The sequence below is a fragment of the Akebia trifoliata genome, chromosome 16, assembly GCF_017979445.1.
Source record: "Akebia trifoliata isolate Shusen 1 chromosome 16, ASM1797944v1, whole genome shotgun sequence".
Taxonomy (NCBI): Eukaryota; Viridiplantae; Streptophyta; class Magnoliopsida; order Ranunculales; family Lardizabalaceae; genus Akebia; species Akebia trifoliata.
Window position 1 is genome coordinate 17,431,888 of NC_141390.1, and position 25,750 is coordinate 17,457,637.

A 25,750-nucleotide genomic window follows, 5' to 3' on the forward strand; every position below is an offset into this window, starting at 1 on the left:
TTCCAGTGGAGCCCCTAGTAGTTTGATAGGAGAAATTACTCTCCCTGTCATAGTAGGCAAAAGGTGGTCATGACAAGGTTCATGGTGATAAACTCGGATTCAGCTTATAATGATATTCTTAAGAGAAGATGGATACACAATATAAAGGATGTTCCCTCGACTTACCATCAAGTAATTCGATTTTCGAGCAAGGAAGGTGTGATGGAAATTAGGGGAGACTAGGAAATGACACAAATGTGTTTTAACTTGGCTCTAAAGTCGATGAAATGTTCTGATACTGAGACCCAGAGGAAGAGAAAGGAGTCATTTGCTAAAAAAGAGCAATTCTAGTGGCTAAAGCATGAACCAGGGCAAGAATAGGCAACGACAGTTGAAGAGGTGGACCGAATGGACCTCGATACTACCAGGGAGCAACTTGTTAGTATTGGGACGACATTGCAACCACAAAAGCAGGGCATGCTGGTGCAGCTGTTGAAGGTGAACAAGGATATGTTCGCATAGTCATTTGAAGATATGCCGGGGATAGATTCCTCGGTTGCATGCCATCGATTGAACGTTGATACAACATTTCGACCAGTTTAACAGAAACCCGGAAGATTGTCGTCGCACCTGAGGTAGGGGGTGAATGAAGAGTTCGATAAGCTACTACAGGCAGGATTCTTTAGAGAAGTGGAATACCCTGAGTGGGTAGCAAACGTAGTCGCCCTACCAAAAAAGGACGGAAGAGTGTCGTCGCACCTGAGGTAGGGGGTGAATGAAGAGCTCGGTAAGCTACTATAGGCAGGATTCATTAAAGAAGTGGAATACCCCAAGTGGGTAGCAAACGTAGTCACCGTACCAAAAAAGGACGAAAGAATCAGAAACCCGGAAGATTGTCTCCGCACCTGAGGTAGGGGGTGAATGAAGAGCTCGGTAAGCTACTAAAGGTAGGATTCATTAGAAAAGTGGAATATCCCGAGTGGGTAGCAAACATAGTCACCGTACCAAACAAGGACGGAAGATTCAGAGTATGTATCGATTTAACCAATCTTAATAAAACTTGCCCAAAAGATAGCTTCCCCTTTCCAAGGATTGATAGGTTGGTGGATGCCACCTCGGGGCATGAGAGAATGTCATTCATGGATGGTCTTTCACAACCGAGCAAGGATTGTTCTATTTTAAAATTATGTCGTTTGACCTGAAGAATGCATGGGCGACTTATCAAAGGTTTTGACTAAAATTTTTGGGGATATGATCGGGCGGACAGTTGAAGTGTACATCAATGACTTGCTAGTAAAAAGAAAGAGGGTGGAAGATCACTTACGGGACCTTGAAGAGATGTTGGAACGACTAAGAGGATATCAGATGAAGCTAAGTCCAAAAAAGTACGTATTTGGAATATCTTCCAGAAAGTTCCTCGGGTATGTCATCACTAGGAGAGGAATTGAAGTAAATCCCGACCAAATTCGATCTTTGATCAAGATGCCGAACCCAAAAAACCAAAAGCAGCTGCAAACGCTGGCAAGAAGAGTCGCAGCGTTGAACAGGTTCATTTCTTGAGTCTTAGACAGATGTCGACTATTGTTCGGCCTGCTAAAAAAGGGTAAAGTATTTGCATGGAACAAAGAATGCAAGACGGCCTTCCTCGGCTTGAAAAAATATTTGAGGCAGCCACCCATACTTAGTATTCCGGAGGAAGGGGAAAAGCTGGGGATCTACTTAGTAGCTACGACAGAATCCACAAGTCTGGTGTTATTCATAATGGACTTAGGACGAGAGTATCCGATCTATTATGTCAGCAAAACACTTGGCTCATCAAAAGTCAGATAAACGAAGACTGAAAAGGTTGGCTTGTCCTTTGTTTACTCGGCACACAAGCTTCAACCTTACTTTCTATCACATCAAGTCTGGGTAGTAACGGATCACCCATTGAAAGATATGATGTACAGATCGGAAAAGTCTATGTGGATGGTGAGATGGGCAGTGTTCCTTGGGGAGTACGACCTACAATTCGAGGCACGAACAACTTTGAAGGGCCAGGTGCTGGAGGATTTCCTAGCAGACTTCTCGATCGAAGACTTCGGCTGGGAAGAACAGGAGGAAGAAGATGAAGCGATAGGGGAGCCAGAGGTATGGAGTAAACAGGCAGGATGGAGAATGTTCGTTGATGGATCGTAAAATTACTCTAGATCAGGCGTTGGACTAATATTGGTTACCCCAAGCAATGGCGGGCTAGAAAAATACTAAAACTCATATACGGGGCTTCTAACAATGAGGCAGAATATGAAGCCATCATAAATGGGTTCAGAATGGCAAAAAACCTCAAGATCGGTAGATTGGCAGTGTTTATAGACTCTCAGCTAGTTGTAAATCAGTGTAACAGGAAGTATGATGCAAAAGAAGAGCAAATGGCCAAGTACTTGATAGTAGTAAAATGATAGGTGGACTGGTTTGCTGAGGTTAAAATAAGTAGAATCCCAAGAAAGAAAGGAATGATGATTTTATATCATCAAACTCAACAACATACGGGATAGGAATGTGCAACTTACACGATAGAACTCCCACTAGAAAGATTTTTAAATAGAGATCATGAGACATGATGGCCTTAAGTAGGGATGTTTGTAGAAAAATACAAGAAGCAAGATTTTTATTAGAAAAAAGTAAAATATTAGTGAAAGAAAACAAGATTTAGGTCCAACAATGACGTATCGCCATCGTTGAAGAACATGGCACCAAGATCGAGGTCTCAATAGAGCTTAGCTTATAATGCCATGTAAAATAACTAAATTTATTGGATGATAATTACATAAACTACTATAGGATATTTATAAATATTACATCAACCAAGATACATGGAAAACTAGCCTAATGTAAATATTTTAAAATATCCTAATTGATATATTTTAAATGCTCTATCGCAACCTTTCATTTGTGTGGAAATACTCTGGCAATGATACAGTGTATCTCATGCACTATAATACAATGCATCTTATCCTCTAACACATTGATCTATGAAAGCGCCTTTGATTCATGAGAGCAGATCCATTTTTTTAATGTTTTTTGGGAGTCGCCACCTAGTTTTACGATCTAGGAACTGAAACATGACTCTAAACGGATAAAAAGTAATGAACTACAAAAAAAAATGGGTCCAGGGATGATATTACGGAATTGGAAGGTGTTAGGCACCAATCCCACCTGGCGAATGCCGATCTTTACTTTTCTCAAAAAAATTACATTGCAAAAAAAAAAAAAATTATTTAAAAATCAAAATAAAAAGACTACCTTCATTACCTGGATGATTGCGACAGTCGATTTTCTCATAAACTAGTAAAGTGCGTTCTTCGTGTGAATCTTCCCGCTTTTATCTGTATCGCTAGATCTATTTTCTATTTTCAAGATGAGATTTTCTTCTCCTAGATCTGAATATTTTTTTATTTTCATGGCGTTTTAAGAATTTCTAGGTATTTTTTAAGTAAAAAAAATAGGGTATGGGTGTTAAGGTATGGACTTGGGGCTTTAGATTTAGGATTTTGAAAAGTTTTTGGAGAGTTTGGCCTCTCTTTCCTATGATTTTTCTTGGCCATTGAATTTAGGTAATGAAAGCCCTTATTTAAAGAGCTTTTGGGAGATTAGGGTTTTTTAAAGATAATGTTACGTTGTTTCAATTAGGGTTTAATTAGATTTTATTTAAATTTTGACTTAGAATGAGAATTTTTTAGTTTTTGAAGAACCTCCCAATGGAGGGTTCTTTGTTAAATTATATTTTTAATTCTTTGAGACCCCCGGTGGAGGGTTTTTTATTTAATATCATGTGGGCCCCACTTAAATAAATGGGTCACCACTTAAAATTTGACCCTTGGGCTTAATTAATTGATTTTATTTATTCAAAAAATTTAATTTAATTTATTAAGATTTCACTTTACGTTAGTTAATGTTTTAATTATTAGTTTCAAAATTTTAAATTTTAGAATTGAAAAAATGTTGTTTTGCCCTCAAAGAGGACTTTTCTGTTAAGATGTTATTTTTCGATGTTTTGAGATATTTTGAAATTATTTTTTCGTAAGGAATGTAATGAAAGTATTGGTTTGTGTCACTTATAAGTTTTTGGCATGAAATGATCATGGATCCTATGAGGGTGTTTTTGTAATTTTGTTGAATTTTATGAAAATTGACGAAACAATTTATTTAATTTAATTTGTTATTTCATGTGTTCGAAAGGATTTTTCTAAGCGTAATGTAGGCTTTAAGAATGTTTTGATGTTAGAGGTATTTTGGTAATTTGATAATTTTTTAGTGATTTTTCTCGTAAAGCTTCTTTCTGTTTGAAAATAATGATTTATATCTTTTAGGTCATATTTTCTTAGAGTTGCATGATATCTAAAGTTTTCTTGTTTGAAATATCTCATATGAATTTTGGAAACACATCTAGTAATAATAAAAAACATTAGAATATTCATCTATCATTGGGAACCGTCACAATTGGGTTGACGAGTTGATTAATTGGGCAAGTGCGAAAATGGAGTGTCTACGGTCTATATCCTTATCTAGATTAAAATCAAGATCTCTCCTTCCTCTAATTTTAGAAGATCAACCATTGCCACCTCACTAATCTTTGCTAACTTGGCTAATAATTTGTCTATGGTTGCATCCGATTGATTTGCCACATATGTATTTAAATCATATGTTTTTGATGCCTCACCCATTATGGGTTCCACGTTGTCATCTTCTTCAACCCCATTCTGTGCAATGTTTATCTTTTCCTTTCATTTACCAACTGATTCAGCCTTACATCATTATTTTTAGAGTCGTGATGAATGCACGCAGTCTTGTTATGTGGTTGCGTACACGGCTAATGTTGCAAGGGCATAGAATCATAGATTGTTTTCATCTGGATACACAAGAAAAATATGTGCGGTTCTGCGCCCTTGCCACGTCAGCATCATGAAATTTCGACCCTTTTCTCAAAAGTATCATAAATTAATAGAACCTCACCCACAACCGAGGCTAGGATCTTAAATTTGCTTCCACATAACAGAATAAGGAATCTTAGGAAAAGAAAACCAAACTAGAACAATGATGGGTTGTTTTTCGATACAACCATACTTTGGGTGATGATACCAGGACCTGGGTTCAAATCCCAGCAGCACCGAGTTACTGAACTCATTAAAAGCAAACTTACTAATAAATAAATAAATAAATAAGCTCTATTGTGTTTGATTTAGATACCAACAAAACAAGACCCCTTTGATAAACAAAATGATCTTGGAATCTAGATCCAACCCGAAAAGCATTTGGAGCAGCTCAAACCCATTATATTAGGCTTGGATGGCAAGATGACCCTAATGATGGATTGAATTTTTTGTGAGTCACTTTGTAATATGTAATGATAGAAAAATCCTCGACCATCTTAAACACAAATACTTGCTTTGTTTTTATTGTCATAAGTACTTTTGGTCTGTTAAAAAAAATATTTTTATTAATATAACAATTTCCTACGTCTTTTCTTGCCAAAAATAACTTTGAAGCCTCCACCCCAAAATGTAGTTCCGAAGGTTTTCAAACTTTTGACTGTTGAAATGGCTATAACTGTAGAATTCTGTTAAAATGGTTAGAACATCCTTAAATGTATTGAAGAATCAATTGATATTTTTTAACTTTCTGTGGAAAATGTTATCTTTTGTAAACCTTTTGTGAACTCTAACAATTAAATAATGTCAAAATAATTTAATATATTAAATAAAAGATTACATTTATACATTCCCATTTCCTACTTCTATTTACAATTTTGGAGGGAAAGGAGAGAAATTTGGGTTCTCTAAGATTCTCTATCTCTTTCTCTTTTAATAACTTTTTCACTCATGAATTCTTTTATGAGTAGTGTTGGAGATGTTTGTAATTGGCAAATTGTAATTTGGAACCCTCAAGCATTTGGGGGCCAAAAGCATGAAAAGTGGTTCAGCTACATGAGATATTCTATGTATCTAAGCAATGGTCAATCATTGTAAATTAGAAGTACTTTTTGAGGCTCAATCCAAGGTTGAGGATCTCCATCGACATGACTGTTATGATTTACGGAAAAACACAGATTTTCCCGAGATTAGTTTCAATCTTTGAGGGAATAATATAGTTTTCTTTAGAATCCCTAGCATTCCAACAGTCATGTTGATGGAGAGCCTTAACATGTAGTACATATATCTTTACTCTTATAATGAGAGAAGTGCCAAGTAGAATTGGTTCGACGCCATTATTTAAGTGGTCATAAATGCCTCTAGTTTTATATTTAAATTTAATAAAATCAAGCTCATTTTGGTAAAATCATGTTGCTTAGTTTTCAACATTACAAAAGTACCTATTTGTTTATTATGTAATTTTAAAAAATCCATTACTTAATATTTTAAATTAATATTCAAAGTAAGTAACAAAGATTATAAATTACTTTGTTTTTCACTGTGATTCTCACTGGGTTCATGTGATAGCCATAGACATTTTTCCTTGAGATCCGAGTAAAAAGCATCTATTGTTGTGTGAACCTCCACGTCAAAAATGTGAGAATCTAAGTAAATCCCAATGTCACTCCAGCATTACTCATATTTTTAATGAATCCTAGTAGCCCTTCTCTTCCCTTAATATGTTGTTCTCTTGAATATAAAAGAAAAAAAAATTTTAAGTAGAAAATAAATATAAAACGAAAGTAGTAGAACTCCACATGAGATTCAAGCTGGATTGTAGGTTTATAGGTTTACACCAAAAGCTAAGGTCCTATATAATAGACCCCAAACAGGTTCTCCGAATTAAAGATTATAATTATACCCAAGCATGATCCTATTTCAAAATCAATACTTCGTGATGGATAGTCAAATTAGTTTGCTGTTGTCATATTTTATGTTGAAAAAATCTACAATTTTTTCCAGATTTTTGTGACCGAGTGGGCCTTTTTGAACTACGATTTTAGCGGGTCTCACTATTTATTCGACGCAAAACCACTTAGAAACATATTCTTCTCATTTAAGTGGGTCCCACTATTTATTTGGGTCTATCCTTTTCTTTTCTCTTAGAACTTTGATTTTCCTAAGATACAGCTTGTCTCTTTATATTCTATAAATAGGTCATTTCAACTTTAGTTTTTTTCATTCAAAAGTTTCTCTTCTTCTTTGTTCTTTTAACATGCTTGCATTCTGATTTCTCGTCTGCATTCTTTGAGAGTACAACTTTAATGTTCGGTTCGCTAGACGTGTAGATTGTAGCGTTGCCTCTACACATGTGATTATTATATCCTAAGAGACAATTGCTCATTGATCCGTATGCACCAAGTTGCGGGAACAAAATTGTCTTAAGGACATTGTGTTCAACACAAGCTTCAGTCAATTTTTATTTTGTTCGATTCTCGGGTATCTACCGGATACCAATTTATTGGCTTCAGATGCATTTGGCCAATAGGGCATAAAATGGTTCATACACAATGTGAAAAAAGCCCAAATTTGATGGTCTTGGGCCATCAAATTTTATAAAATTCGACGGACTAAGGGATTGAATTAGCGTCGAATTGTTCATTGTCAAATTTTATTTTTTAACAGGCCGAAACTATCAAATTAATGAAGGATGAGAGAAATTTGACAGCTCTAAGCCATCAAATATGGGAACATCAATAATTTCGATGGTCCTAAACCGTCAAAATTCAATTTCTAAAATTCGTGGGCCTTGGCCCGTCAAAATTTTATGTCGAATTTTTCAAGTTTCACATAGTGATACCTGGGTCGGATCCAACTTAGGTCGGGTTTATTCGGACAATTTTAGAATGTTGGCTATTTTACCTATTTACTTTGTGAAGTTTATAATAATATTCTATTTTACCATTATACACTCATTATTTATGAGATTGCATATAAAACAAATATGGTTTTTCAAAGCAATATATATTCGGATCCAGATAGATGTGGGGATAGGTCCATATCCAACTCGGATATGAGCTCTTAAACTTAAAATATCAAATGTAATTGTCTTGATGATGTGGCACACGCTCAACGGTTTATAATAGCTACAAGAAAAATAGGTTGCAGACAACCTGCACCCATATTAGGATGTTTTATTAATTTCCAAGTGAGATCATGGCATTTTAAGGATTTTATACGTCAGGAAGAGGTAAGGTGTTTACCACAGGAAGATTTTAAGCATAAAATCATTTTTCAAAATTAAAAAAGCGACATTTTGACGACCATGGAAAAATCCTAAAATGAAAAGTGAGGGCAGGAAGTGCCTGACACGCCATCCAAAGTAGGGGTGTCACTGGGTGCCCATTTACCCGGAATCAAACCGGAATCAAATTCGAAAATGCCGGTTCCGATTCTTTTTTTATTGAAACCGATTAGAATTGGATCTAATATGAAACCGAACTGATAGGAATCGGAACCATTAGATTCTATCCAATGGGTACCCGCGAGTACTCGGAATCGATTTATTTTGTCAATTATTTTTATACTATACATGATTCAAGGAAATCTTATATCTTAAAATTAACATATATGATATAAAAATTTTCAAATTTCACATAAACTAAATATTTGAGCTTAAGATGAGTCATTTCTTTTTAAATTTATTACTTGTAAAGAAAATACATTTTAATATTTAAAAATAAAAGTTATTAAATCCTCATTTTGATGGAACAAATTATTATTAAGTGGATACTCTACAAATAATATGTTATTTTTACGAAAGAATTTTTTATTATAATGATTTTGAAATAATTTTTCTAATTCGATTATTGAGAATCGAAACCGAAGGGTACCCGTGATTTTGATGGTTTCGATTCCGATTTCATTTATTTTAAAATCGGAATCGAAACCAACAAGAACTGAAATCGATAAAATATAAAGATTATGATTCCAAATATCATAAGAACCGAATCAGAACCGACCCATTGACACTCCTAATCCAAAGCATAACAGACCTTTTGTCCCAAGCATAACCTACTTCCTAATCAAAGCATAATTTATTCTTTTCACCTCCCAACAATCCAAAGAATGTTATTATATTATGTTCTTTTTCACTTTAGTTGGGCTTTATACCTTGAACTCATCTCAGAAGTATTAATTTTCACCTTAGTTTGTTTCCGCAACGTTTCATTTGGCAAGCTCCTTTCTCTTCGGCAACACAGCAAAACCTACATCCATCTGTAAGTTTTTTATTTTTTTTTTTTTAAGCTTCTTCGCATTTTGTATTTTTAATCTAATTTATAAAATAATGTTTATTCGTTGTTTCAATAAAACTAATTAAATTATCTAATTGAGTCTCTGTAGGCTAATATTCTCCAAAGAGGGAAACTATAGAAACAACAATAAGCTAGCTCTCGTAAGTCATTTTTCAATTTACTATTTATTTTTTTTTGAGCTTTTAGATTTGTATATCCTTGGTATTGCTGGCTCAATTCTGCATTCCTTAGAATAAATACAGACCATTAATTCAGACTCAACTGCCTGCAAAATGCAATATTGACATCCTTTGGTAGGACTATATTAGGGCTGTTAATGCATCGGATCAGACCTGAAATCCAATCCGATAACTTCGGATCTGGATCAATTATTTGGTTTCCAATAAGGTTTCCATCCGATATCTTATTGGATCGGATCTGGATCAACCATGTCCGGATCTGTTAAGGATCTGATATGATAATAAGTTGGAAAGTATATAAATTATATATTTGTTGAAATATATACACTTGATTTAGATTTTGTATACAAAAATTTGGCCTAATCTAAATCTGAACCGATTGTTAATGGATCGGATTTGAATCTTAATATTAAGATCCCGGATCAGTCCTAGATCCAATCTTTATTGGATCGGTACCAAATCGACCTTGACCCGATCCATTGATAGCCCTAGACTATGTTATATATCACCAAAAATAAAATAGAATTATGTTTTAGACCGATAATTTTAGCATCGTTTGTTTCAATCACAAAAGTCTTTGGGATTTCACCAAATGCCCCCTCCAACTTTTAGAAAATAAATACGTAAAACATACTTCATTGAAGACGCACAAAATAATGAAATATGTGATTTTATAGAAACACTTCAATTGAATGCAGAATTACCCAAAATGAAAGCCGATCTAAATTCAATTATTGCTTGAAGGGTTTCTGGGTACCCTTTTAATGCATCAGCTCATTTAAACTAATTTAAAATGACTAAAGTACCCTTTCTTTAACAAAAGAAAGAAAAAGTGGTTAATTTATATAACATATTTACCCGTTAGGTGTGAAACAAAAATTATTTACCATATTAATTCGAGTATGATTCAAAAATATACATTCAGCAGTTCATTAAAATACGATAAAAAAAAAAAGATGGAGGATGACAAAAATACGATTCAAAAATATATAATTCAAGTTCAACATATTAATAAACTTTCCAAAATTATTACAATTATAATTATCCTTCATCTACAAACTCATCCCTTTATAAATCAAATTTTCAAACATATATGGTGTGAATCTATTTCTCCATGTGTAATTTTAAGAGAAATTTATCAAAACGGAGCACTATAGAACTTATTTTTGAAAACGGTAATTACCATTTTTGAAAATAATTTTTTTACCAAAACAGAAAATACCATTTTTTAGATTTGTATTGAAATTACGAATATGCCCTTATTTAAAAATAAAGTTGAATATCAATGGGAGTCTTTAATGCTGTATAAAAATAAATTTTGATCTCATGTCCAAAGGATTATGTTTGACGTTGTCCAAAAATAAACTATAATCTCATGTCAAAATGATCATGTTGACATTAAGTATTAGTTTTTTTTTTTTTTTTAATGTTATTTGTCAATAGAATCCTTTTGACACTGTACAAAATAAATTTTGATCTCATGTCAAGAGGCGCCTATTGAGTATTTTTTTTTAAAAATATATATATATAACTGACATGAGATTAGAATTTATTTTTGTATAGCGCCAATAGGATCCCATTGACAAAAGGGCATATTCATAATTTTAATAAAATTAAAAAAAGGGTATTTTCGATTAAAAAAAATTATCAATTTACTGTTCATATTTTTGTACCGTTTTGGTAAAAAAAGCTAATTTTGAAAACAATAAATTACTATTTTCGAAATTAAGTTAATAGTGCTCTGGTTTAGGAATTATTCAATTTTTGGTGCATGTTTTGGTAAATTTACCTGATTTTAAATATTGTATGATTGACTTGAGATATAAATACAAGTTTTCATAGATGCATTGACTCTCTTACTTATTGAGTAATAAGACTACTTTTCAAAAGATATGGGTGGGGGAGGAGGATATAGAAGAGATAAAGTAAGAGTGAGTTAAACAACTGATAATTTTGGGCTTAGATGATGCATGATGCTTAGCATTTGTCTAAAGGAGAAACCATAAATTGTAAAGGAAGAAAAAGGTTATATCAGTCCTTGTATTAATCCAAAAAATATTTTATAATGTGTGAAATATTCGGAGAATTGCTAACTATAATCTATACACAGGAAAAGGGAAAGAAAAAAAAAAAAAACAGAAAAAACAAATAAAATGATATCCAAAGCACATTTTATAATTTTAAAAATCTTCATCTAATCTAATATGAAATTTTCATGTTCGAAACTTATCTCACTGTGTTTGTGTATCAAAAGTTTTCTATGATGGTATCTTTACTTAGGCAAGTTCTTGATCTCTTTCACAAAAATACAGAACATACTTTTTACCCAATTGTAAATTTTTGAGTTACTTTGTCTTTTATTATCTCCCTCTCTTATTATATAAGGGGCGCTATATGCACCCACTTTTTTGCTCATCTCACCCACTTAATTATTTTCACCCACCATCCACCACTGAATCTGATTTGGTCTCTTACTCCCCTTCTTCTTCTTCTTCTTCTTCTTCTTCTCTCTCTCTCTCTCATTCGGATCTACCTCTTTCTATCCCCCGATCAAGGTCATTAGGGGTATGTACATATACATATATAATAAAACACAATTGTGTTGGAATAATTATGTGTGACGCAAACGTCCAATCAATTACTCTTTTATTTAATTGGGGACATTGAAAAGAATCTCCAAGGAGAAAAACTAATATAAGCAATAATAAGTATTTGTAAATCATGATTTGTAGAAATTTGAATTTATTGAGATTCTTGGATGATAATTACAAAAGTCCCAATAGGGTATTTATAGGCATTACATCAACCAAGATATATGAAAACTACCTAATATAAATATTCTAGAATATCCTAATTGATATATTCTAAATATCAATATATATTCTAGAATATCTTTCGTCACAACCTTCCATTTGGGTAAGATACACTAACAATGATATAATGTATCTCATGCATTTTAATACAGTGCATCTTATTCTCTAATATCCTCCCACAATTGCATGGTCCTTTGAAAATGGAATATGCAATTGGTTTTGTTGAATAATTGCTTGATCTCAATAATGGATATGTTTATTGATCGTCGAAGTGCCAATCGTGCTTGCTGGAGGTCACCGTCTGTCTATGAAGTCCATCACTGTCGCATCCCGCTCGTTTTGAGTCTGTCGGAGCCGGTGGCTTATTAGACCAAATCTGTCATGATCTCTCCCAGAAGCATAAAAAGTAGGATTGTGCCATTTAAATGAAAAAACTCTCGTTGGAGAGATTTTATATAGGAAAAAAAAATGAGATCATGTAACATGAATGTGTGAAATTGGGAGATTTGTAGAGATAGAGAAGGAGTTGTGATTTTTATTGGAAAAAACAAAAAAAAACTAGAATAATAGAAAAGAAGAGAATAAAAGATATCTAGATCCGAAACATAGAGAAAGACGGTATTTTTACTGAAAAAAATACTAATAACATAACAAAATGATTAAGGTTCGGCGATGGCAATGGCGCCATCGCCGAAGAATGACACACCAAGATCGATGTGCTCAGTGGAGCTTGAGCTCTGATACCATGTAGAAATTTGAATTTATTGAGATTCTTGGATGATAATTACAAAAGTCCCAATAGGGTATTTATAGGCATTACATCAACCAAGATATATGAAAACTACCTAATATAAATATTCTAGAATATCCTAATTGATATATTCTAAATATCAATATATATTCTAGAATATCTTTCGTCACAACCTTCCATTTGGGTAAGATACACTAACAATGATATAATGTATCTCATGCATTTTAATACAGTGCATCTTATTCTCTAATATGATTTCCTCTTTTTTTTTTTTTTTTTTTTTAATTCGTTATTTTTATTTTGTTATAGCAAAATCATGGATTGAAGTATAAACTCAATAAGAATAGAAATAAACACAAAAAGTAATCACACAAGGCACAAGATATACGTTGTTCGATCATAATTAACCTACGTCCACTGGTGAAGGCGGCAATTTCACTATATCAACCAAAGAAGAATCCGAGTTAAAATCTCCCTTTATATCTGTATCACTCCAATCATGTGACTACTTTCTTTTTTTTTATATAGTAACATGAAAATAAGAAAATGTATATATATATATATATATGGGGAATGCAAATGTCCAAGACCTCATGGGAACGTTAGCATTGTCTAACACTTTTTTTTTTTTTTTTCAATAACACCCTCCTTGTTTTGTTTTTTAGTGAAAAAATAAGGGTATGTTAGTCTTTTACCTAATAAATACATTTATTATGTCATTAATAAATGTATTTACTATGTTGGCATTGATTACCAAATCATTTAATACAAAATATATATATATATATATATATATATATATATATAATTCAAAATACTTAAATGCTCATGGTATTTATTATGTAAATCAGTACTTATTATGTAAAAGACCCATATACCCTTGTCTTTTTCACTAAAAGACAAAAGGATGATGGGTATTTTTAGAAAAAAAAAAATTGTTGGACAATGCTAATGTCCCCATGAAGTATTGGACATTAGCATTCCCCAGGGGTATATATAGGGTGGCGTTCAGAAGCTCTAAATAGAGCCAAACATTTTTTCAATGTATGGGTTATGAGCTTAGGAATAGGCTGATTTTTTATGAAGATGATCTCTATGATGAGGAGATCATCATCACAAAAAATCAGTCTATTCTGAAGCTTCTAACCCTATCAAAAGTGGTTAACAAAAAGCAAGCGGTCCACAATTCTTCCACTCGTAAACTAGAGTTAGGAGTTTCCCTCGCCAAAAATCAGCACATTCTGAAACTTCTAACCCCTATTTTGAAAAATGTTTGGAACTCTTTAAGGCCGAGTGCTTCCCATATATATGACTCTTAGGGATAAAATTGACAAAGAGCTCACCGGGGAGCTTAACCCTCTGTGTCTATCCGCAACATAGTCCAAAGTCACCAATCAGGAATAAAAGACAATTCAACATACTTTTCTTTAATTCCTTATTATTGGAATAAAATGATCATTTAATCATGGCTCTCGAGTTTTGATAAATATTTAATATACTCCTACATTTTTAAATGTTTATATCCAATGATAGAGGTTTTATGTGAGAATATAAGTTTAAATGACTGAATACCTTCATCTTCAACCCCTTTTATGTTCAACTTAAAAGGTATTATTCATCCCTTAACCCACAAACTATTGAATTCCTCTCCCCTTCTCTATCTAACAAACTTAGTAAATGGAGACTCAAAAATCGGAGTCCCCCACCCCCTCCAAAAAAAAAAAAAAAAAATTCTCATAGATTTTTTCTCACGAAAATCTGAGAACCACCAATTACATGTATATTGAATGGCATTCTAAAATTTATAAAATTGCCCTTGTTAGTTACAAAACAATCCTTGCTATGCTTAACGTGGCAAGCATTGAAGAGTCTACGAGCACCTTAAGCAAAAAAATACTCCCCCCACCTCCCACCAACACACGCACAAGAGCAGAACAACCTTAGTGTTTCGGTCCCCTAATCAAAGTCATTACGGGTATGTACATATACATATATAATAAAACACAATTGTGTTGGAACAATTACGTGTGACACAAATGTCCAATCGATTATAGTATTATGGGGAGACAATCCAATTAGGACAAATCTCCCATCATCTACAGTTTTTTATAGGTTAAAACTCCCATCAAGTTATGGTGTCATAGGATTCACTTTAATTCTTATATTATTCACCTCATCTAATTTTACTATATTTTCTCTTCTACTTCTTTAATCCAATTTATTATTTTCCATATTTTACCCTTTTAATCTCAATTTTTTTAAGAATACCCCTTCAATTCTATTTTTTCCACTATTCCCTTTAACCTGAAAGGGGATGCCCCATTTTCTAATTTTACTATATTTTCTCTCTTACCCATTTAAACTCAATTTTTGTTAATAATACCCTTCCATCAAGCTATAGTTTCTTGAGAACCACTTTATTTCATTTATTCTTCATCTTCCTATCTTTATTATATTTTTCCTTTTACCCCTTTAACCCCATTTATTATTTTCCCTTTTACCCCTTTTACCTCTTTAATCTTAATTTTTCATTGTCCCCATGCCATACGCTCCGGTGAACTCTAGTATATATATAAACACCAATATATACTCGAGCGAGGGTGCCCATGCCCATAATTACTTTATATGCTACTCTTTTTTTTGTTGGAGTTAGTTGTGTTACAAGGTGTCATGATTTTCTTCTTAAACCTTTTTATTTTTTATTCCTTCGTTCCTTATGATGGGACACCAAAAGATGTAGGTAAAAAAGATTATCTCAAACCCCAGACTCAAATTTTGATAAAGTTGTCCCTTTTGGTGAAAAATGATTCTCCCTCCCATTCCTTCGTGCAAATGCAAATGATTGGTAGTGTACTAAGCAAGGCCTACTTGTAAGTGAAAAAAAAAAGAAAAAAAAAAAAAAAGAACAAATAAATCTCATTAAGAAAAAAAGAAAACATATGGTATCTAAGTTGTATTTGTAAACCTTGGTCTCATTTCATACAAAATATTTGAAGCTTTTCTTATTTTATTGTGTGTCAAGTGCTTTTTTTTGCTTTTGTATCTTTAATTAGGGCTTTGGCAGGTTTTTGCACTCTTCCGCAGCAAAACAGATTCTATAAGTTTTTATATTTTATATTTTATATTTTATATTTTATATTTTATCTTGTATGTTTGTTTCTCTCTCCTATTATACAGTAAGTGTTTGGTCATTTCTTTCAGTAACAATAACGAAACTATGTAATTGGATGTTTGTAGGAGACTCAAAAGAGGGGAAACTATTACAAGCAACAATAAACTCTTGTAAGTCATGCTTTTGTATATTTTGGTAAATATATTAGATACTCAAATTTTTTTTAATTTGATGACATACCTATTGACTGTGGTTTTCTAAGATGGACTAACATAAAATGATTCAAATAGCCCCCATCTTCATAGCCATTTTCATGCAATTGAATAATTTTTTATTGCCTTTAATGGTTTATAAGTGTTGCCATTACTTTCAGCATGATGGCATTGCATAATATTGAATTTAATATAATGTTTCAAAACTATAATGTATGAAATAGTATTTGAAATTTGAATTTACAGAATAGTAAATAGCATTTGCTAATTTTTTATTTTTTTTAAGGCTAAAGTAACTACGTTATTAAGGTAAAAAAAATATTCCCTTAAATTATAAAATGCTAAAGAGTCATGATAAGCCAGAGGCATACTCAAATGACTCCATGACCTGACAAGTTTAGGTAGCGTAGATCTGAACACCTCGGTATACACAATTGCAATTCCCCATAGAAAGTGCATCTTGAGGGAACTGTGTATCCTAAGGCGTACAAATCTACTATTTTCGAACTTATCCACATCTTGGAATCATTTGAGTATGCCACTTGGCAATTCATATTTTCAGGACTCAATGCTAAAATACTACTATCACTATCCATATAATGGCTACATATCCATTTATTTATGCAATTAATAACTATAGTTATAAACAATACTGCATCTCTCCTAGTTTCTTTTTTGTTTTAACATATTAGACAGTAGAATTACTAATAGAAAATTAGGTGGTATTTAATAAGCATAGTATGGCTTTGGGTATGATTGGATTTTTTTTAGTAGGACTACACATTTTTTTCCTCTTTTTGGCTAAGCGACCAAAAAATTTAATTAAAGAATAAGGAATCTACATCACTCACTGAGGCATTCCCCCTGTTTTGACCTCAAATTTGGGTGACCTAATTGATTACCCAAAAAAATTTCCCACAAAATTTCAAAACATATTGGGCTCGATCCAAGTGTATGTGTTTTTAGATCAGTCCAAGGTAATTTGGGTTGAGCTTGTAACTTACGTAAGTGGCACACTTATGTGATGCTTTAAAAAACAGTGGTTTTATTTACTTTTGTTAGAAGTTTGAAGTCTTTCTAAAGAAAAGAGTAGAGAAAGAAAGAAAACTTAAGAGATGAGAGGTTTAGGAAGATTGATTTAGAAGAAGGTAAATCTAAGTGATAAAGGTGGCTCCTTGTATCAATTTGTCTCATTTTTTCATAGTAAAATCGAGCTCCAACGCTCATACATCCGTGGATGTAACTTTCAAGTGAATCATGTAATATCTCGTGTTGTGGGTACTGTGTTCTTACTCTTTCTTTTGCATGATTGTTTATCTTTTTTTTGCATTAGTTACTATTAATTGGATTTATCCTTCATTGCTATGATCAAATAAGGTTTTGGAAGGTGTGACATACAATATGTTTGGTGAAATACCAAATAAGTATTTGATCAAATTATTAAGTGAGCTTCACTAAGGTGTTCACATACATAACAAAATCTACATCAATCATTGAGGCATTCCCCCTGTTTAGACCTAAGAATTGGGTGTCCTAAGTGATCACCAAAAACTTTCTCCCACAAAATTTCTTTCACCTAAGGACTATTGAAAATTGAGGCATTAATACCCATTATCGTGAGAATTAATGTGTTCTCCACATTCAAATCCTTCTTCCTTCCCCATTTCAATCCACTAATAGGTAGAGGTTAGAAAACCTTCTTATACCAACTAGGTTGCTTAATTTAAGCCAAGCCTCATGTGCAAAGCTGCATCAGAAAGACATAGCTCCTCTTGAATTTGACACATGACACATCTGGAAGCAAGTTGAGGCCCCTTTTCTTTTAAACTGACTTGGCCAAGCAGGACTTATCATTTATCTTCCAAAGGAGCACTTTCATTTTAATTACTTGGAATCCTTGAGCTCCAAATTCTCTCACAACTATGATCCCCCACGTCTCACCTTCTTATAAAGTTCAAACCACTGCTTGTAGAAAATAACCCAGATTTATTTTCTTACCAAATAATTTTGTCAACCTTACATTGATGAAGCTCTATGGAACAAATCAGATTTTGAACCTCCTCATCCATTTAATAATTTATCTTTTCCAAATCTTTAACTCCTTTAGTCCAGACCTCATCTATCTAGACATCATTCCTTAGTATTGGAACACGGTCTATGAGAGGGTCTCCTCATATCAACAAACTTATTTAGACCTCTACTCAGAACCTGTTCTGCTAAAATAAATAAAGTAGGAGATAGATTATCTCCTTGCCTTAGTCCTCTTGAAATCTTAAAGAATTTCCCTTCCGATTTGTCGTAAGTTTTGGACATATCAATTTTGTGAGTGATGTTCCCTCCCTTGGTGATATGTGAGTGATGTTCCCTCCCTTGGTCTTTCTGTTCAGCTCTCTAAAAGCTTCATGGGCCATGATGATATTACCGTCAATGCTCATTCCTTTGATAAAGTTTTCTTGTTCCTATAGAAGGTAAACGAACACCTCGACAAATAGCAAGAATCTTTGAAATAATTTTATATAAAAAGTTACATAACCCCTGATGCATTCACCTCCTTAGGAATAATTCCATCCTTGAAGAAATGAGAAACAACTGCTAGAAGGTCTTGTTTTATAATTCCATGCTCGAATGTAAAATTGTCCTGAGAAGCCATCCGGATCCACCTTACCATGACAGTTCATGCTTTTGATCACCTCCCAAACCTCTACTTCTTCTAGCATCTTCGTAAGCAAATCATTTTGCTCTTGGAGATTGAGGACTGGATTCTAAAAGCTGATCCTCTAGGGGAGGACAATCCACAACTGTGATGCCAATTTCATCCACATTATTCAGTCATTCTCCAATCACAATGTGTCCTTCGAATCAAGTTTCGGTCCCTTCTTACTTGGGTTGCCATGTCAAAGGATTTGGGTATTCTGATATCTATCCTTAAGCAGGTTTATGTGGGATTTTTGCTTCCAAAACATCTCCTCACGCTTGATAAAGCTAGAGTGCTCAAATTTTGTTGCTTGACACTCTTCATAGACCTTCTGATCCCAAACTATTGAGACCCAAAAACAATTTCAATCTGTTCCTCTTCTTTTTTTCCTTCTCCTTAATTCCGAAGCCCACATTAACCTCAACATCTTTACTCCATTCCTGGAATTCAATCTTCAATCTCTTTAATTTTGAGAATAATTTAAACATCAGGGAATCCTCCATATATGCTTACATTCCATTACTATTCCACAACCTCTAAAAAGTCATCCATTTCCTGTTGAGTTTAGTCCCACATTGGACAATCATTGCCTCATCTCTCTCCCTATAATTTCCTCGGCCTCACCACTCATTGCCAATTGGTTTAGAGTTGGACCTCCAAATTTATCATCTCCACCCAAAGCTCAAGAAAATGGAACTTTCTTAGTCTCGAAGCAGCATTTTTTGGCATTATATAGTAATAAAGGGCAATGGTTTGAACCTAGCCTTGGGACATGCTGGATTCCTGGGTTGCCAAGGTCTTCAATCCATTTTGTTGAAATAAAATTCTATCTAATCAAGCCCATATCTTCATTTCTCTAAGAATATTTTTACTCCAAGTGAATTGATTCCCGAGGAATACAACTTCAATAAGAACTAATAAGTTAATAAATTCTTCAATAGAATATTTGTTAAGAGATGACTTGCCTTTGTTTTCAATTTCGATGAATTACTGCCTTAAAGTCTCCTTGAAGATCTGTTCAATATTTGAATGAGCCAGCTTACTAGATCTTAAATTCGGCAAGATTTCTCCTTCCTCTAATTCTAGAAGATCAACCATTGCCATCTCACTAATCTTTGCTAACTTGGCTAATGATTTGTCAATGGTGGTATTGCTAAATCATTATTTAAATCATATGCTTTTGATGAGTAACCCATTATGGGTTTCGAGTCGTCATCTTCTTCAACTCCAGCCTGTCCATTGTTTATCTTTTCCTTCCCTTTACCAGCTTATTCAGTCTCACATCATTATTTTTAATTCTTCTTTTTCTATGCCCTATCTTGTTACAACTTTTGCAAAAATGAGAAATAGAACTATAGTCAATTGCTTGCTAGGTCCAGTAGAACATATATCCTTACTTAATTTAATCTTGATACCCATTCTCGTAGCGTGAAAAATCGCTAGCACCTCACCCACAACTGAGGCTAGAGATCTTAAATTTGCTTCCTCATAGCAGACTCTGCTTAAAAACCCTCATCATAATTCGTCATTTTAACCAAACAGCCACCATGTCTTCTTGAATGGAGAAATTAAGCATAACGTGTCTGAAGTCAAGAGTCATCACTTTGTATGATCCAAGACACTTCCATCTTGATGCCATTCCGAACGAACTCCACTCCCAGGTGAGGTTGAGACCCTTGTCATTTCCTAAAAAAATTTGCGATTTGGGCAAACTGAAACTCATTGCACCTGCCTCCACATCTTCTTTACTGAAGATAATAGCAGGTTCTCCAAAATAATTAGAGGCTTTCTGTGCTTAACAGGGTGTTCCTTGATCTTTCAAAGGCGGTTGAGGTCCTCCATCATCAACTTGTCTTGTTATCGAAACCACTTCTGTAAATTGACCTTGAAACATTCCTTGAAGGATCACCAGGGTTCTTCATCTGTCTTGGTTGTTATAGTGATACCTTCTCTATTAGACTGCACTCTCCTATATATTAGGGGAATGCTAACGTCCAATATTTCATGGGGACGTTAGCATTGTCCAATACTTTTTTTTTTCAATAATACCCTTCTTCATTTAGTCTTTTACACAATAAATATTTGTTTACATAATAAATGCTATAAACATTTAAGTATTTTAAATTAAATATCTTTTTTTGTAGTAAATTCTTTGGCAATTAATGCTAACATAATAACTGCTTTTATTAATGACATAAAAAATGTATTTATTGTGTAAAAGACTAACATATATTTTTCACTAAAAGACAAAAAGAAGAGGAGTATTATTGGAAAACAAAAGTGTTGGACAATGCTAACGTGCCCATGAGGTCTTAGACGTTAGCATATCTTATATTTAAATATTCAGCTTGGAAAACAAGATGACCCTAATGATGGGTTGAATTTTAGTGAATCACTTTGTACTGTGTAGTAATAGAAAAATCCTCTACCATCTTAAAAGCAATACACCCTTTGTTTTAAACATCCATCTTTACTTTTTATCCGATTAAAAAAATATTTTTATTAATATAACAATTCTTAGGTCTCTTCTTGTGAGAAATAACTTTGAAGTCAATCCCTACTTTGAAGCCAATCCCTTCCCAAATTGAAGTTCCCAAGTTTTTCAAATTGTTGACAATTCCCTCCATGTTTTGATTAAATTTTGAGATTCCCCCATGTTTTTAGACTGTTTAAAATCTCTTTTGTTTTGGTCTTCTTCTGTAGATTAATAAAGTGATGACTAATGACCTCAATATCTTCGTCTTAGATTTGGAACCTAAAACCCTTTGTTTTCTTCCTAAAACTAGTCATTTTCAACAGCCTCTAAACAATTTCATCATCATGCTTCAAGTATCCTATTTTGTTTTGAGATTTGAAAGTTGAATTTAGACTTCAAGCTGTAACCGCAAATCTTGACTTTTATACTTAATTCAAAGTACATCAAATGAGGATCATTCTATGCTTTTTTTTTTCTTTCAATTTAGGCCCAGTACTTATGGATCTCAGATTCATTAATACATGATCTTATTTGTAGTAATTACAATAAGTGCTTCCATGACTAATATAATCAGGATTGTACACTATATGGTACAAATTAATAATATATTACATTGTTGACATATTAAATCAGCACATTATATACTCATTCATACATACATATGCCCGCATGTTAAGCATGTGTAAAATTTACAAGAAATAGATAGATTCTTATTAGTAATAATTAATTATCTCAGCAACGACTTTTCTAATCTTACTATACATAACTCAGAAAGATAGAAACATAAGCTCATGTATTCTATATTAGGATATGTTTGTTTTTGGAGGCAAATGATTAATTGGTCAAAAAAATTTCTCATAGATGGAAGGATTTAATGTAAGAGAATTCTCTACCCATGGAAAATTCTTTGACCGACTGGAAGATTAAGAAAATATATACTTGTGATCGTGGAAATTTTGGCTTTCAACCAAAAATCGATTACCCAACAAATGCAAAAATAAACAAATCATTAATCTTCCGTTTTTCATGGTTTGATTTTGAAGTTCAATTTAAAGATTAATATTAAACTCCTGGACTAGTTGCCTGCACTATTAATGTTTTAGTTTTCTTCTCTGCTATTGGAATAACTATAGCCAATGATCCTATATTTAACTTTAAAGTTGTTAATTTTGTCCTCTCCAAATTTTACGTTTTAAAAGATTGCGATATTTCGATAAAAAATGTGCAGGAAAATGGCGGATGCAATCCTAAACATTCTCATAGAAAAACTGGTTGAAAGTCTCCTAAATGAAAGTTGCCATCTGCTTGAATTCCACAAGCAATTTAAGATTGTGAATCAAGAGCTCGAGTTAATGCAGAGCTACATCAAACAAGTAGAGAGAGTAAGGAGGAAGGACCAAAATGACGTTCTTAAGACTTGTGTGGGACAATTGAGAGAGTTACTATATGATGCAGAGGATATTCTATCAGATTGCAAGTTGTATTTCGAAAGAAGAAAAAGGGTCTCAAAGTTCAAGTGTTATTGCTCTCCTTCATTCTGGAAATTCCGTTATAGATTGGGAAAGAAGCTTGGTGGGATAAATCAAGAAATACAGACTCATAGAGGTAGGTTGAGTTCTTACCTTCTTGCAACTCCTCCTATCCCTTTGGACCAAGAGCAGTTAGGAAGTCATCGACTGGCGACTTACCCAATTCTAATGAAAAATGCTGAAATAGTAGGCCTGGAGGAAGATGTGAAGAAAATTAAACGGTGGGTCTTAAACCCACATGGGTCGCCATTGAACATCATTGGAATAGTCGGTATGGGTGGGATTGGAAAAACCACCCTTGCTCAAAAGGTACATAATGATGATGATGTGGAGCATTACTTCGATCATATCTTGATGGTGACTGTTTCACAAACTTTCAAATTTGAAGAGTCAATCAAGAGTATGTTGAAAAAAATTGGCGGGCCCAGAGACTTCTCGAACATCAATTTATATGATTTACTGAAGGAACTACAGGACATACTGGAGAAGAAGAAATGTTTGGTTATCCTGGATGATGTATGGAGACTAGATGAAGGCTTATGGTGGGAAAGTTTGAAGGCAGTTTTGGTTCACAGCAGCAGTTGTGTCATTGTCACAACAAGGGATGTGGATGTGGCTCGCTTAATGGGAGCCACTGAGACACGCACACATCATTCACGACCTCTCTCTAATAAGGACAGTTGGTCATTATTCATGAAAACAGCATTTTCAGTGGAAGGAGGTCAGTGTACGAATTCGCAGCTTGAGAATATCGGTAAGGAGATTGTTGATAGATGTGGAGGACTCCCATTGGCAATCAAGGTTGTGGGAGGAATGATGATAAATAAAGGAAGTTCAACCAAGGAATGGGAGCGAATATCCAAGAACCTAAGCGAAGAATTGGATAAGAAAGGTGAACCAATCTTTTCTATGTTACGATTAAGTTATGATGAACTTCCTTCTCATTTGAAACCATGTATGCTGTGTTTGGCTGCATATCCTGAATATTATAGTATATTATCTGAAGATATCATTTCTTGGTGGATTGGTGAGGGCTTTGTCCGAGTAGGGAAACAAGGAAGGACTCCATATGATATTGGAAGAGAGTATTTTGAAGAATTAATCAGCCGATGTTTATTACTTCTAAAATTTGAGTTTGTAGGAGCAAACAAGGTTTGGTTTAAAGTACATGATATGGTAAGAGAAATGATTACAAGGGTCGCAGAGGAAGAAAATTTTATTTGGATAAATGATGGGGGGGAGTCTTCCTCTATCCAAATCCAATCACGTCGTCGAGTAGGTATGGTGATGAACACAGATACGAATCTCTTTATATCCGAGGCGCAAACTAATTTAAAATCATTGCGGACAATAATGGGGTTTGATTTAGAAGAGAGTGAGGAGTTGGTTCTAAATCTGGAATCAAAGCTATGCCATTTAAAATGGTTGAGGGTTTTGGTTATTTGTTTTAAGGATTTATCTCAGAAGACTCTTAAAAGAGTAGATTGGTTGAGTTGGATAGGATCACTGCAGCATCTCGTTTGTCTTCGGATAAAAAACTCCCGATTAGAGAGACTTCCAGATTCTATAGGAAACTGTCAAAACCTTCAAATTTTAAGCCTAGTGAATTGTCCCAATTTAAAGAGATTGCCAAAAAATATAGCATCCTTGGAGAAATTATGCACCTTGGATTTATGCAGTTGTGAGTGCATAGAATTCCTCCCCAATGAGATTGGAAACCTTCGAAAACTGTGTATATTCTCTTTTACTACGAATTCAAAAGTCAAGGATGGGGGGTTTCGCATTTCTGGGTTGAAGAAATTGACTCAAATCAGTGAACTTGTGTTTTACATAGATTCAGATGATGGAATAGAACAAGGGGAGCTGAAGGTGTTGTCAGAGCTCACACAATTGGAGTGGTTGTATATACGATTTCCAAGCAACAACAACAACAATGGTGCGGAGCAACGACTACAACTAGCAAGGAAAGTAGATCATCAACTACTCTCACCTCTTAACCAGCTCTCAGAGTTATATCTTAATGGAGAAGTAGGAGAAAAGACACCTATTTGGCTCAATCCAACCTCTCTTCCCAATTTAAGGTATCTTTACATTGGCAGTAGTAAATATCTCAGGCATATGAGTCCAGAATTCTTTGGAGATGATGAGGTTTCTAACAACAATAATACAACAACTGTCTGGAAATTGGAAGCTTTATACCTTGACTGCCTATGCGAATTGGAGGAGGAGTGGCCGAGATTGCAGAAGGCAATGCCATTTTTAAGATTCCTAAAGGTTTTCTACTGCCCAAAATTCAAAGCATTCCCTTTGGACTTGGATGAAGATGGTAGTGGCACTTGGAGGAAAGAATGAACAGTGCACGTACACTTCAATTTCGATACCCTCCTTTAAAAGGTTAGCATATTTACTTTTTTTTTTTTTTTTTTATTGGGGCTTTTCTAGTTTTAAATTTTCATTAATAATAGTTGATTTGGATGAAAGCATTCTCTTTTCACTTGGATGAATAATTTGTAGGGGCAGTACTTGGGCAGTTGGAGGAAAGATTAAGCTGTTCATTTTGATGTAAGTACCCTCCTTCAAAATGTTTGCATATTTCCTAGAAATGAGTAATATCTTTCTAGGGATGACTCCACTTTTTCCATGGGATACATTTTTGTTTTTGTTTTTGTTTTGGAATCCATATCTTCCTAACTGTCAGTTTGATGGAGGGATTAGTTGATCAGAAACCTTTTTAACTTTGGTTGTAAATTATGTATCATTTGGATTTTATCACTCCTGTTAAGTCTCTTTTTTTAATGT

General features: G+C 33.8%; 1 protein-coding gene across 1 annotated transcript; it reads left to right on the forward strand.

Moving 5' to 3' along the window:
• The first annotated feature begins 22,654 nt into the window (after window positions 1-22,654).
• Window positions 22,655-25,303, forward strand: LOC147382677 (disease resistance RPP13-like protein 4). The gene is made up of 2 exons (XM_086427215.1): window positions 22,655-24,036; window positions 24,631-25,303. The coding sequence occupies exons 1-2, from the start codon at window positions 22,655-22,657 to the stop codon at window positions 25,301-25,303; spliced, it is 2,055 nt and encodes a 684-aa protein (XP_086283341.1).
• The last annotated feature ends 447 nt before the right edge of the window (window positions 25,304-25,750 follow it).